Genomic DNA, 15,087 nt, shown 5'->3' on the forward strand with positions numbered 1-15,087 from the left:
TTCCAGCCTTGGCATTATTGACATTTGGGGCCAGATAATTCTTTCTTGGGGACAAGGAGTACGTCCTGTGTTTTGTAGGATGTTTAGCACCCACTGGATGCCAGTAGCACAACCTCCAAAGTTGTGACAACCAAAAATATCTCTGGATATTGCCAAATATCCTCTGAAGGGAAAAATTGCTCCTAGTTGAGACCACTGTTATAGGGGGAGAGAGACATAGAAATCAGGGTCTTTAGGAGCTTTTTAGGACCAGAATAGTCTCTACTTCTGTCAAATGTTTACCTAAATGTCTGAAAAAATAGAGGCAGTAACAACTGGGTGCCTTATTAAAATCTCCACATTTAAATCAGACACACATTTTTTTCTCTCTCTTTCTTTTAAAGATTTATTTATTTATTTGTTCATTCATTCATTCATTCATTCACTTATTCATTCATGAGAGACACAGAGAGAGAGGCAGAGACATAGGCAAAGGGAGAAGCAGGCTTCATGCAGGGAGCCCGATGTGGGACCCGATCCCAGGACCCCGGGATCACGCCCTGAGCCACCCAGGCGTCCCAGACACACATTTTTTAAGCATACAAGTTCTTCGTTAGAACTTTTCATAACTTCATTTGAGATGAATAATGATTCTCCTGGCCAATCCTGCTAATAAGAGGATCTAAATACTCTCATAAGATACTCATAAATACTCCCAAAGATATTAAGATGGCTGTACATCCTTTGGGCAAGTTACTTAACTCCTCTGAACCTCCATTCCTTTTCCTGCAAAATGAAATTAATCATTTCTATCTCATTGACTCATGAGGGTTCAGTAAAATAAGACATACGACATGCCTGCCACACGTTCAGTTATCCCGGTCTCTCCATCTCTAGTTATTTAATTAATTTATGAATATGTCTCAAAGAGAAAGAGAATGGATGTAGGTATAATATCATCAGTGCAGATGTGTGGCTGTCACTATAATTCTAGAGAATGCTTTTGGAGATGTCTATGGAAGACATCTGGTCCCCTCAAGACACAAATATGCTGGGTCTTAATGATATCTAATGTCTGGATGAGAAGCAGAAAGTCCATTCATTTACCACAGCTCTCAGGCTCCAGATGTTTGGCAATACATTGTAGAACCTTTGTGTAACTATTAGCATTTCCTACATTTGGGCAGCTTTTTAGGACTGAGCTCACACACCAGTATTAGCCTGGTCTCAGTCCTGCAAAACAAATTGATCTGACTTCAGAAGTTCCAAGAACCACTCAGAAAGACTGAATGAATTCAGCAACTGTCACTTGATTTGGCTTTGCCTCATCCTGAAAATAAGAACTCTTTGCTAGACTGGTATTGGCTAAAAATCCTCCTTTCCTCAACCATATGGATATTACTTTTCAAAAGGTCTGAGGGACAGAAGCTTTTGGTGTCTGAGATTTTAGGGTGTTTGGCTAATCAATACCGTAGTCACTAATTAACCACATCTCAATGAGAATTGAGTGAGTTCTGTTAGTTCCAAACATTAAATTCATCTTACAGGTCCCAGCCTGAAGACATCTTTAACTCTCTGAATAATTTTATTCATTCTAAATAATATAGGGTAGGTGACATGTTTGCTGCTGCCTTTTTCATCTTATCTTTGATGATTTGTCAGCCTGGGGTAACCATTCAGGAGAAGGTGAACCGGTGAGTTGGCCATAAATCTGCAAAATTTGCACATAGGGATCACCTAGTGGGGAGATAAGGCACTTTCGTGTTTGCAACAGGCTACTTTAGGATGGAATGTGACCTTCTCATGTCATTACCAATCCACTGAAGGAGTGCAGGACAGTGAAAGAAGCATGCTCTTGGAGTCAGATGGACCTTGGTATACAAATCACAGATCTAATACTCAAGAGTTGGGTAATCTGGAGTAGGCCACTTAATCACTTTGAGCTTCAAGTTCCCTATCTGGAAACAAGAATAATAATGCCTCATCTGTTAGAGTTAATGAATATGAAATAAGGTCCTAGAATATAAAGTATACTCAGCTTAATAAATAATAATTCTCTTGAGTAATGCTGGGTAGCTAACCTCTACTTATCTGTTTGTGAATCTTGCAAATTCCCATCTCAGAGAGCTTGAAGGAGGATACAATTAGGTAATGTTAATAACATCATCTTGGGAAAGGCAAGAGACTATAGAGATGCTGGGTCATTTCATTCTTAAAATGTTTACCTTTTGCTGCAGGGTAATAAATGGAAGTGATATTTTCATATGTACATTGCAATTATACCAGTTTCATTTCCTTGAATTGTTCAACCTGGCTTCAGGTTTTACATCAAGTATTTTGTGGTGCTTAAACAGGCCTTAATTTTAGCTTTGGGGTAGTGTAAAAGCAGTCCTTATCTCCCAAACACTGAAGATTTTAAGTTTATTCAAGTTCTTGTTGAGTGATTTAATTTTGAATCATTATTGCTTTTAAATGCTAAAGCAAGACAGATTTCCTTTACATAACAATTCAGAAGGGGGAAAGGCATTTTTACAAGCAGTTAATTTGTAACTTGTATTTAAAGCCAATACACTTTTGAAAAATCAGAAAATTCACCTCTAATAATTAGAAGATAAAGGCGAGAAAATGGTGGTAAAGGAAATCTCTGCTGAGATATTCTTAATTATAAAAGCTTATCATTGTAATCCTTTTTGAAAATGAACAAAGAGTCTTGATGTTTGATGAACTTATCAAATAAGACAGACCAGTGAAGAGGCAAATTTGAAGTCAACGCAAAAGAGAACCAATTAAATACTTCACAAAGTGCTGAAATAGGAAATCATGGGGTCTTTGTATCTAATGCCAGTATATCTGACCCTGGTTTTGAAAATGGAAGACTATATGGTGAAATAATTTTACTAGGTTCAAGTTATGGCCCTGGTATTTACTATTGGTTTGATCTCAGGCAAGTTATGTAAGTGTTCTGAGCTGTAAAATGGGAGGAAATTCAGAGAAACAAATGGATGAGAGTACTTAGGACAATGCCTGGTACTGAGTAAGCATTCAGTGGAAGCTACTGCCAGCGGTTTTGTGTGATTATTATTGTCATATTTTGGTCTTTCCATTCTCTCTGATGGTTGACAAAAATTAGAACAGATGTATAATGTGCCTAATTGGCAGGGATCATCAAGATTGGTCAGTGATTTCAAACATTTACAAAATTTAACAGTGGCACTCTTTTTGTCCCAAATAAAATCTTACATGAAACGTAAGAGTGAAAAAAACAAATGATATACATTTACGTTTTAAATGGTACATTTTAATTTTTAAATTTTTTTAAAATTTGAGGTACATTTTTATTTTTATAAGCTCTTCTTTACCATTTGCTTATTATAAACTCTTAATAGAAAAATGAGATTGAGAAAAACATTTTAAAATAATGGTGATGAAAATCAGTTGTAATATCCAGTCTCAAATACCAATGGATCCCCATTACATATTTTATATAAATAATACATTTTGGCATGTGTGTGTTTAAAAAGTTTAAACAAATTTCAGTTCTTCATTTATGATAAAGAGTATGATCTCTTAGTCAATATATCATGTGCACTCAAAAGTTTGTATTTATGGTTGTTGGCTGTAGTGCTAAGTCATTAAATTAAGCTGGTTGGTAATGTTGCTCAAGTTCGTGTCTACTTGTTCTATTTATTACTGAGGGAGTGATGTTGCAGGCTCCAGCTACATTTGTGGATTTATTTCTCCTTTCAGTTCCTTTAGTTTTTGCTTCACATGTTTTAAAACTGTGTTATATCTGTCTATCTATCTATCTATCTATCTATCTATATTTAGAGTTCTTATACATTCTTGATGATTTGCCCCCAATCATTATGAAAGTCTTCCATTATCCATAGCAATTTTGTTCTGCAGTCTATTATTAATATAGCTATACTTGCTTTCTTATGATTATTTTTTGCATGATGAGTTTTTCCAATATTTTATTTTAACTTATCTGACTCTTTGTACTTCAAAGTATGCTTCAAAGCATGTAGATAGCACATAGATGAATTTTGCTTTAGTATCTAGTCTAACAATCTCTGTCTTTTAATCATAGTATTTATACCACATATATAAAATGTAATTACTGATAGCTATGCATTTATCATCTTTTTATTTTCTACTTGTCCCATTTGTTCTTTATTTCTGTTTTTTATCTTTTAGACAATGTTTTTTCTAATTCCTAATGATTTATTAGCTATTCTGCTTTTTTTTTTTTTTTTGCTGTTGTTCTAAGATTTACATATATATCATTAATTTATCACGGCCTACCTTCAAATAATATCGTACCACTCCTGATATCATTTTTATTCTCACTGAATAACTTTCTTTGATATTTCTTGCAATGCAGAATGATTTTTGGTAATGAATTCTCCATTTTGAGTGGTCTGAAAAAGTCTTCGTTATACCTTATTTTGAAGGATATCTTTGTTGAATATAAAGTTCTAAGTGAATTGTTTTATTTTCTTGCCACATCACTTTAAGGATGTCATTCCATTATCTTTGGCTTGCATAGTCTCTGAGGAAAAATCTGCTTTCCTTTTTGTGTAGTGTCATTTTTTAAAAAATGACTACTTTTACAATTTTCTCTTTATTATTGATCATCAGCGATTTGATTTTGATGCACCTTGATATGGTTCCATGGGTTTATATTTCTCACCAAATTTGAAGAAAAAAAGTTTTGACACTATTAATTCATATGTTCTCTGCCCCGTTGTCTCTCTTTTCCTTCTGATAGTCCAATTGCAGACAGGTTAGACTGCTCAATATCCCACAGGCCACTGAGACTCTGCTCTTTTTTGTTGTTGTTGGCAGCATTTTTAAATCTCTTTGTTTCATTTTTCATAACTTCTATAACTTTATCTTCAAATTTGCTTATCTTTTCTTCTGTAGTATTTAACCTGTTAACCCATTCAATGAATTTTTCATTTCTGTTGTGATGATTTTCAGTTTCAAAAATTTCATTTGGTCCTCTTTTACATCTTCCACTTATCATGTTCATCATTCTCCCTACATACTGGGATATATGTGCATTAACTCTTCTAAAGTTCTTGTCTACTGCTTCCATCATTTCTATATCACAGATCTTTAGAATTAGGACTGACTCAGATGACATCTGGTTTAATCCACTCATGTGGCAGATAAAGAACTTGAGCCCCAGGGAGAGAAGGGGCATGTTATGTAACAACCAGACCTCTCTGCCAGTCATTTTAAGAATACTGGCCAGTTAATCCTCATTATGTTCCTCTAAGATTATTGTAATTATTACCCTCTGACTGAAGACCAGAGAAGAAACAAAGCAGTTTGACAGGTTCTAAATAACTCAACCACCTAGTGAAACAGGCAGGTCTTCTAATTGCTGGATAAGTGTTATCTCCACCATTCCTGCTACCCTCACCCACCAGAAAAAAAAAAAAAAAAAAGTTTTATTTTTTTTTAACTAAGCACACATTTTGAAAATATGACATTTTCAACCAAAAATTTCCACTGATGGAGAACAAACAAAATTCCTTAGAGGAGCTGATGGAAACATGAGTAAGGACCTCAAACATGGAGGATGACCACTGTTTTTGTTAAATAGGCCACAGAGGCAATGGATCCTGTGAAGTTTAAGTCATGATCCTTCTCTTTATTGTATTTATTTCATAAGCATCTGAGTGTGTTTACCAAAGTACCATGGGCCAAGGCTATGTGACTATTTTCTAAGGTTGTCCAGATAACTGGAAATCAGTATGTACTCAACCTACATGAATTTTTAACTAATATGAGCAGCTGGAATAGTGGATGTGACTCAGAAGTGAGTCTTGTGAAGGTGGGAACTTTGGTTCAGGGTGACTAATCGTTAGCTATACTTCAAGGGGCACTGGGTATGGGCTTCACCACATAGTGGCTCCAGAATTTGGACAAGTAAAACTCTCTAAGACTCAACTCTCTCATCTATAAAACAGAGATAAATAATTCAATGAGTGCTTCTCAGTAGTTAGGGGAGTTCATTCATATAAAGTACTTAGCACAAAACTTGGCACATGATAAGCTTCTAGAATATTATTTTTATTACTCTCTTTCCCTTTAGTCAGAAATCTTTCATAGCATATTTTGGAATGCTAACACAATACAAACATTGTAGTGTCAAACAGCCTTCATTTAAATCCTTGCTTTGCCATTTTACTATCTATATAACTTTAAGCAAGCTTATTTCATCTCCTCATGAAGCTGCTTTACCTACCTACAAAATGGGTGTAATAATTCCCGCCCCACAGCGTTCTTATAAAATTTAAGTGAAATAATGTAAGAGTGAATGAGATAATATATTTATACCCAACATTTGTACTGAGTTCCTACTATATGCAAAGTACTACCTTTAGCACTAGTCTACAATGTGAACAATATAGTTGTGATCCCTGCTTCATAGAACAAGCAGTGTAGGGATGGAGATAAAGTATGAGAGGAGCTATGTATATGGCATAATGTTAACATAGGGTGGGCAGGTCAAAGAAATCTACGTAGAGGAAGAGAGGCTTAACTGAACTGGGAAGTTTCAGCCAGATGGACAAGGTGCGATTATGTAGAGGAAACTGAATTACACATGTACTGAAGAAAGCCTGGAGCATGCCTAGAACTAGATGTTCTGTGTGGAATTCTGTGTGTACACAGCACACAATAAATACTTTTCATTTGTTCATTTCATTAATTTATTCAGTACATACTCCAGGTATGTTAGGTGCTAGGTAGTCAACTAAACTGGTAATATTCCTACCCTCAGGGAATTTACAGTTTAGTGATAGAGTCGATAAACATATAAACAAAACATTTACTGTAATGTTTTGTTTATATGTTTAGTTTATATGTTGTTTTTTTTTTTAAAGTTTCCTTTTATTAACCATCTAGAACACTTCCATCCAGATCACTACAGCTTAAAATAGATCACTACCCTTTTGCAGCTATTTAGTAGCCAAGAGCAATGGATAAGATCCATACAATAGTTCTGAAAAGTTCACACGGTCAGTTCAAAACATCTGCTTCACCGAGCCTGATTATTTAAAAAGAATGATAAGAAATTAAACATCACAAATATGTTTTTATTGGTCACCATTAAATGTCTGAATTTTAAACAGATTCTTGGACTGGTGGTTCATATTCCATCAGCTCGTTCAACTTTAGCACCGGTCTCATCCCCCGTAGCTTTTCCAGAACTACTACCTTCACCATGAAGCTCCATGAGTTTTCCCAATTGAAACTTGGGCTTCTTCAGCATTTTTACTTTTCTAACAAAAACATCATGGAGTGGATAAATAGACTGACAAGCTTTTTCTATATCTTTTCCGATGCTGTCTGGAATCAATTTATTGACCACTTCTTTCAAGTCATTTGTTTGCACCTCTCGGGTCATGATTTCCATCATCTTTTTCCGGATTTGGCGGACCTGTTGGTGCTGAGCGTAAGAGGTCTTCCGAATCTGATTATTGCGTTTTTTAGTAAAACCAACACAAAATAGACGAAGCAAATAACCATCGGTAGTCTTTACATCAACATGAGCTTCAATCATGGTCTGCCATTTTTTGACCATGGAGCACATTTTGTCACGGGTAAGATCCATGCCATGAAAATTAGTCAGGCAGTTTTTGCCCTGCACATCCTCAGTGATTAGCTTGAATTTCCTAAATGCAACTTCATCATTCTGCAGATCAGCAAGGCTAACTTCAAAAACCCGACCCTTGAGACCATCAGACGCAATTTTGGTTCCTTGCGTTCTTGTGACTAGTGTTTTTCCAATATTTCTTATATTGAACATAGCTGGCGCTTTCACATCATACCAATCTTTCTTAGAAAATGGATCAACCACTTTCTTCTTGGCTCCCTTTTTGCCGCCTTTCGTAAGGCGCTTGTTCTTGCCGACCGCCATGGCGCTGCTGCCAGTTTATATGTTGTTTACGTGTTACAGTAAAGCTGTGATAAGGACTATGAAGGAAACAAATAGAGCTTTTTAATAGAGGATATTAGAGCAATAAAGACAGGCTGGCTGGTGGGGTTTCTCTAGAGTTGGCATTTAAGCTGATATATGTCAGATGGTAAGGAGAAGTCATGTGAAGAACAGGAGAGAGTGGAGAGATTGGCATGTGCTACGACCCTCCAGTGGGAAATGGCCCATTGTGCTTATGGCACTGAAGGATGGTAACAGCATGAGAGTAGGGGATGTGCCCTGAGAGGATGTCAAAAAGGTGGGCAGAGACCAGATCATAGAGGACCTTGGCATCATGATGAGGAATTTGGACTTTAGTTTATGTGTATTAAAAACCAACCAACCAACCAACCAGTCAAAAAACCACTGTAGGGTTTCATAAAGGGAGGAAAAGGGATTATCTGATTTCTAATAAAAAAAATTCATTCTAGTGGTTGTGCAGAGACGGGATTGAAGGAAGCTGAAGTGGAAGTCTTGGCCCACAGGAGGCCGTAGCAGTGATGTGGGGGAGAGATTATGATGCATTAAATCAGAATTTTGGCAGTAGAGGTAGGCAGAAGGGAAGGTGTTTGAGATTTTTCTTGAAAGTAAAATGACAGAAATTTCCAAAGGACTGGATGTGGGGTTGAGGGGGAGGAAGGAATTAAAGACCACTGCCAGTTATCTGGCTTGACCAACTACGTGTTACAGTGGTTCCACTTTTGGATGTGGGTAAAACTGAGAAAGAAACTATTTAGAAGAAAATTAAGAGTTGAGTTTTGGAGCCATTGAGCTTGCCATGTCTCAGAAGTACCAACCTGGTGGAGATCTAAAATGGAGCAGTTGGATAAAGAAAATAGGATTTCAGATGAGTGGTCTAGGTTGAAGATCTAAATTTAGGAAGCATTAGCATTGAGTCACAGGAAGCCCAGGAAATGGATCTCACCTTTCTAAGCCCGAGAGAAGCAGAAAGAGAAAAGAAAGGCTGTACTACTCCGTGAGGCATTCCAGTTTTTGGAGAATTCAAAAACAACTGGCCACAGAGGTAGGGAGGGAACCAGGAAGTGTGGTGCTGAAGTTGTCCAAGATAGGCCGATTTCAAGAAGGGAGCAATGGCTAAAAGAAAGAAGTAAGATCAAGTCAGAAAACTTTCCACTGGATTTAGCAACATGGAGGTCACCGGAGACTCAGCCAAATTTCAAAGTCAATTTAAAATAGTTCAGTTTCATGATGTAATTTCCATGTAATAACTGAATGGATCTCCCTTAAGATGATATAATTAGTGATAATAAGTCTTAAATATAAATTGAGCCAACTTATTAGGATGATCCCCTGGCAATAGTCAGGGTCAGGTCTTCTAACCTTCTAGCCGGTTAGTTGTTTACTGATCTCAGTTGCTGAGGTAGCCACAGACCAGGGTCAAGCATTTGACTCACAGGTTGCCTGGTCAACTCCAGGTTTAGGACCTTTGCCCCATGTGCCACCCTGTTTAAAAAGTCAAATGGGTAGCATCTCACAAATCCACAGCCCTCTACAGCATAGGCATTCAATACGTTTTTGATGAAGGTGGAGAGTTTTGATGCTCATATACAGAGTTGAGAAGGTTTTAGAGAAGGAACTGACACATACATCAGGCTTGAGCTTGGGGCTTTACATAAATGATATTAGTCCATATTCAAAGCAGCCTCACATGTTATTATTATCCTGTTTTTCAGTTTTAAGGAAATTGAAGTTCAGTAGGTGGCAGAAACTGGATTGCAATGCATGTTTGGTGGACTTCAAGCCACTTTGTGTCGTAAAGATGTGTCCGCAACTATGTAACACTCCTACAGATGCATGAAAAAAGAAATAATGTGCTAAAAAATGGGGAAGTGCTCAGTTGTACAAATTAGAAGGCAGGATTTCTCAGTATTTTCATTTTAAATGTCCAAAAGTAGCATGTTGTATGCAATTTATCCAAATGTATTTGACCATGTAACTTTTCTTCTCTTCCTTTCCAACCCCCAGGTTGAGCACTCCACAGAGCATACTTTGAGAAATCCTGCCATGGTACTAGGTTGGCTTGTGATGATTCTATAGATTAAAAAAGCCTAAAAGCCATATAGGTAAAGAAACTTGTTCACAGTGTCGTAACAAAGTAGATGTAAACTAAAAATTATAATGAAAGACTCCTGACTCTTAATGCTCTGTATTAAATGTGTTATTACTTGAGTAGATTCTCAGCAGCTAGGAGATGCACTTTTTTATTTTTTATTTTCTGGAGATGCTTTAAAACTATTTGCCAAGATTTCCTAGATCATAGGTTTATCCATGGTTCTCTAAGTAAATAAAAAAATGATACATGATACAATTCTTTTGGAAAGCTATTTGGCCATAGGTGTCATAAGCTTTAAAATCACCTATATCTTTCAACCTAGCCATCCCATTCTACAGGATGTATCTTCAGGAAAGAACTTAGAATATGGAAACACTGAATCAATAATCTAATTTTTTGATTTTAGATAAGTGGAACCATGTGTAGCCATCATAAATAGTTTACATTTCTGGTACAGTATTAAGTGGAATATCAGGATATAAAATGTAATACTCAGTATGACCTCAATTATATTATGAAAATGGAATGAAAAAAAATGCAACAAAATATTAATAGTGGTAGGATTGAGGGTATTTTTTTCCTTTATGTTCTCTTTAAAGAGAATGTATTACTTTTATAATAAGCAAAAAATAAACTACAATTAAGGATTCATTGAATGGACACTGAGGAAGGCACTTGATGGGATGAGCACTGGCTGTTATACTATATGTTGGCAAATTGTATTTAAATTTAAAAAATATAAAAATAAATAAATAATTTAAATTTAAAAAGATTCATTGGAATGATAAGAGAAAATGTTGGACATATTGATATTGGTTAAAAGGTTGGAGCCCTATAATGACTTAATGAATGGTCCTTGTGTACTTTCTGTACTCTTGTTTCAGTGATAGCATTACTATGTGTTCTTCTGTCTAGACATCATGTCACAAAGCTTTTAAAGCTACAGCAACAGAGCATTGCTCTGTCTAGGCTGTTGCTTTCATGCATTAATACAGTTTCCTTCCATTTTGACATCATAATGCAGTCTCCGTGGGCTTACATTGACATTATCTTGACAATTTCATAGTGAGATACAAAACTAATGCTGGAGTCATTTTCTGTTCCCAAATCTTCACTTTATGCCTTCTACTCACTTTTTGATGGTTAGAACCCTGTCTTTCTCCATGTTCCTATACTTCAAACTTTTATTATTTGGAAAATCTATCAGAAAAATGACATATGGACAGAATCTTGAGCCATTTGAAAGTCTGGCTACCAGGATTATTGAATTAGCTTCTAACTGTAAATTAGGTTCAAATAAGTTTCTAAACAATGTCATTCTATTTCCTATACATTGGTTTCATTTTTTTCTCTTCTTTTCTTTCTTTCCTTCCATCCTCCTTCCCCCTTCCCTTCCCTCCTCTTTTCCTTTTTTGTCCGTGGTGAAGACAGAAATTAGACAAATATTACAAGTGTGATAATTAAGTGTTGAGAAGATGTTCAGAGATTGACTAAATTATATGAGGGGGGGGAATACTTCCCTAGAGAACTGACGATTAGGATGACACTGAAAGATGCCTAGGAGTTAGCCAGATAAAGAGGTAGATAGTTGGATTCATTTAGGATTGGTTTTTGTAGGTAGACATGATTAAGGGAACAATGGAGTCCAGGAACTTAGGACATAGTTATAGATTTAAAATGATAGATCATGGAATCAAAACTAGTTATAAAGAGAAATGAAAATAAGAGAGGATTTTTTTTTGTAGATTTTAGTTTTTTATTCATGAGAGACACACAGAGAGAGGCAGAGATATAGGCAGAGGGAGAAGCAGGCTCCCTGCGGGGAGCCTGATGTGGAACTCAATCCCAGGACTCCAGGACCACACTCTGAGCCAAAGGCAGTTGTTCAATCAAACATTGAGCCACCCAGGTGCCCATGAGGGGATCTTATTGATAGAAAGCTTAAGTGTCAAGAAAGTAAAAGCCCCAAAGACATCCAAATAAAAGTGCACTGGGAATCCTTGAGCATATAATACAGGAGAAGAGTCCCCAAATAACTATTCACAGATAACTCATGCATTAGTGATTTAGAAGAGGAGCTGTTTCAGAGTGAGAAGGACCAGGATATGACCATAGAAGATAGTGAGGTGAGGAAAAAGTTCCCTGGAGGTGAGGAAAAGGAGTGACCGAGGGGCAAGTGTTGGATAGCTCATTTATGGGGATGACCGAGTTTCTCAGGGTTATGGAAGGAATTGGAATAGAGAGGAAGATTGTGAGCTGAGCACTAAAAATTTTCTTTGGAGGGGTAGTAGCACTGGCATTACATACTAGCAACATTTTATAGATCAGAGTTTCTCAAAGTATGATCTGCAGGCTCCAGGGAGTCCTCAAGATCTTTTCAGAGGGAGGGTATGTGAGTTCAAAATAATATCACAATAACATTAAGACATTTGTTCTTTTCACTGTGTTAATACTTTCATTGATGATGCAAAAGTTATGGTGGATAAAAATACTGTGGTCTTGGTACAAATTGAGGCAATGGCCTCAAACTCATAGGAAAGAAGTTAAGTTTTACTTAAGAAAGTCTCTCTTTGGGGCATCTAGGAGGCTCAGTTGGTTAAGCATCTGCTTTTGGCTCAGGTTATGACCTCAGGTTCCTGAGATTGAGCCCCCACATCAGGCTCCCAGATCAGCAGGGAATCTCCTTTTCCCTGTGCTCCTGCTCTCTCTCTCTCTCTCTCTCTCTCTCTCTCTGTCTCTCTGTCAAATAAATAAATAAAAAAACTCTTTTTTTTTTTTTTTTTTGAAGTCCCTCATGGGGATGCCTGGATGGCTCAGCAGTTGAGTGTCTCTGTCTTTGGCTCAGGGCATGATCCTGAGTCCCACATCAGGCTCCCTGCATGGACCCTGCTTCTCTCTCTGCCTATGTCTCTGCCTCTCTCATGAATAAATAAATAAAATCTTTAAAAAAAAGTCGCTCACGAAAGAGTCAAAATCATTAATTCTATTAAACCTCAATCTTTGAAAAAAAAAATCCACTTCAATCTTCGAATACAAGTTATTTAAATATTCCATGTGATAAAATAGGGAGAATGCATTAGGAACTTCTGCCGCACTGAAGTATGGTGGTTGTTTTGAAAAAAAGCAATTATTGAATTGTAAGTCAAAGCAACCACTTTTTTTCCTGGAACACTGTTTTTACTTGACAAAATAGCTGCCAAACTATGGTTATTCAGGCTTAGTTATTTGGCAGACATTGTCTCAAAGATGAACAGAGAGAGAGTCATCACTTCAAGGAAACCAAATAACATTATTTGTTACCAATGACAAGATTTGAGCTTTCAAAAAAATTATAATTTTGGGAAACACATCTATTGAGCTTCATGAGATCACTGATGATATTAATAAATTTGACCTTTTTATTTTATTTTATTTTATTTGACCTTTTTATATTGGAAAGGGAAATGTGTTAATTCTGTTAAGATATGCGTAGTGAACCATTGTTTTCCAAATTTCCAATGCCTAAAAAAAAATTTCCAATGCCTGGTGTTACAAAAGTCATGTATGAGTGCCAGATCCATTCAAAGTACACATAGATCAATGGACTTCAGTGTAACAGGGTGCAAAAATATTCATTGACATGCTTTCAGATCCCACATTGCAACTAATCTTTAAGAAATTACCACTTATCAAGTTGTGGTATAGTGTCAAAGAAGAATACCCAGTCTGAAAAGACTATTAAAATTCTTCTCAACTATGTAACATTTCAATTACATAAGTCTACGAGGCTGATTTTCTTTATAGGTCTCAACAAAAACAATGTAAAGCAATAGATTGAATGAAGAAGCAGAAATGAGAATCTAACTGTATTCTACTAACCCAGACATCAAAGACAGTTGCAAACATGTAAAACAATGACACACTTTTCACTAATTATTTTTCTTAAGAAATGTGTTTCCAAATAAAATTATGGCATATGTTGTAGCATGTAGTGAGTTTGATATTGCAATTTTAAATAGAAAAATACATATTGTTAATATTTTGGTTTTGATTTGAATGTTATATCAATAGATGTAGCCCACTTAGACAAAGGCTCTTTGGAGTACTCAGTAATATGTAGTGTAAAAGAGTGCTGGGATCCAAGTTTGAAAACCAGTGTTAAAGACGAGTATTGCTTTGCCCATAGCTCCTTGTCTTGGGTGTCATCATTCGTCATGACTCATGGAATAATTAGCATGAGACTTGAAGCACCCTTTTCCTATACTAGGGTGATAATCGTGCCATTTGTCACAGAAGAGGCTGCCTGGTTCTCAGAAGTTATGATAAAATTGGTGGTAACAGACAATCTTTGTACACTCTTTGTTCAGTGGGCTGACCAGGCTCTAACACTGAAATAGCAGCAATGATGCTATGGAAAGGAGCTCACGCTTGGAGCCAGGCAAGCTTGTGGCTTGTCCACCTCACTCTGTGTGACCTGGACAAGCTCTCTCACCTCTCAGAGGCAGCATGGGGTAATAAGAAGAACACAGCCTTGGAGATAGGCCAGTTTCTACCTTCTACCTGTGTTATCCTGGGCAAGGCTCTCTCTCGGTTATTTTGGCTGAGTTGTAAAACAAGGAAGCAGCAGCATGATGGGGAAGTGAACATGGGCTCTGCATCAAACCAAGTAGGTCAAATTCTACCTTTATCACCCCTTAGGCTATGACTTCTGGGATTACTTAGCTCTTAGGAATCTCAGCTTTCTTATATACAAAAGGAGCTAATGATATTTACCTCCTAGAATCCTTATAGAAATTAAATGATGAGATAATCCATGTAATAGCCTAGCACTTAATAACAAAAGCCAACCTGTAACAAAAGCCAACTTTAACAAATACTTCATGAGTATTTTAACATATTTTCAATAACTCTATTAGGTAATGTTATTTTTAACAGTTTTACAGATGGGAAAGCTGTAGCTCAGAGGTGTTAAGTAACTTGCTCCAGTTTTCAAGGTCAGCAGGTAGCAAGATTTGAAATCAATCCTCTCACCCTGAACCTCATGTTCTTAACCACCAGGCTT

General features: G+C 36.6%; 1 protein-coding gene and 1 pseudogene across 3 annotated transcripts in view; one reads left to right on the forward strand and one right to left on the reverse strand.

Moving 5' to 3' along the window:
• Positions 1–1,506: 1,506 nt before the first annotated feature.
• C8A (complement C8 alpha chain) overlaps positions 1,507–15,087 on the forward strand; it is a 65,313-nt gene continuing 51,732 nt past the window's right edge. Inside the window, exon 1 of one of the 3 annotated variants that reach the window (XM_077891924.1) lies at positions 1,507–1,673. In XM_077891924.1, coding sequence (XP_077748050.1) covers positions 1,597–1,673 — 77 coding nt within the window. In that variant the 5' untranslated portion in view covers positions 1,507–1,596. The remainder of the gene's footprint in view (positions 1,674–15,087) is intronic. The other 2 variants (XM_077891926.1, XM_077891925.1) reach the window with 2 other exon arrangements.
• LOC144310665 (small ribosomal subunit protein eS1 pseudogene) lies at positions 6,941–7,923 on the reverse strand (annotated as a pseudogene).

This window comes from Canis aureus, chromosome 3 (genome assembly GCF_053574225.1).
Source record: "Canis aureus isolate CA01 chromosome 3, VMU_Caureus_v.1.0, whole genome shotgun sequence".
Taxonomy (NCBI): domain Eukaryota; kingdom Metazoa; phylum Chordata; class Mammalia; order Carnivora; family Canidae; genus Canis; species Canis aureus.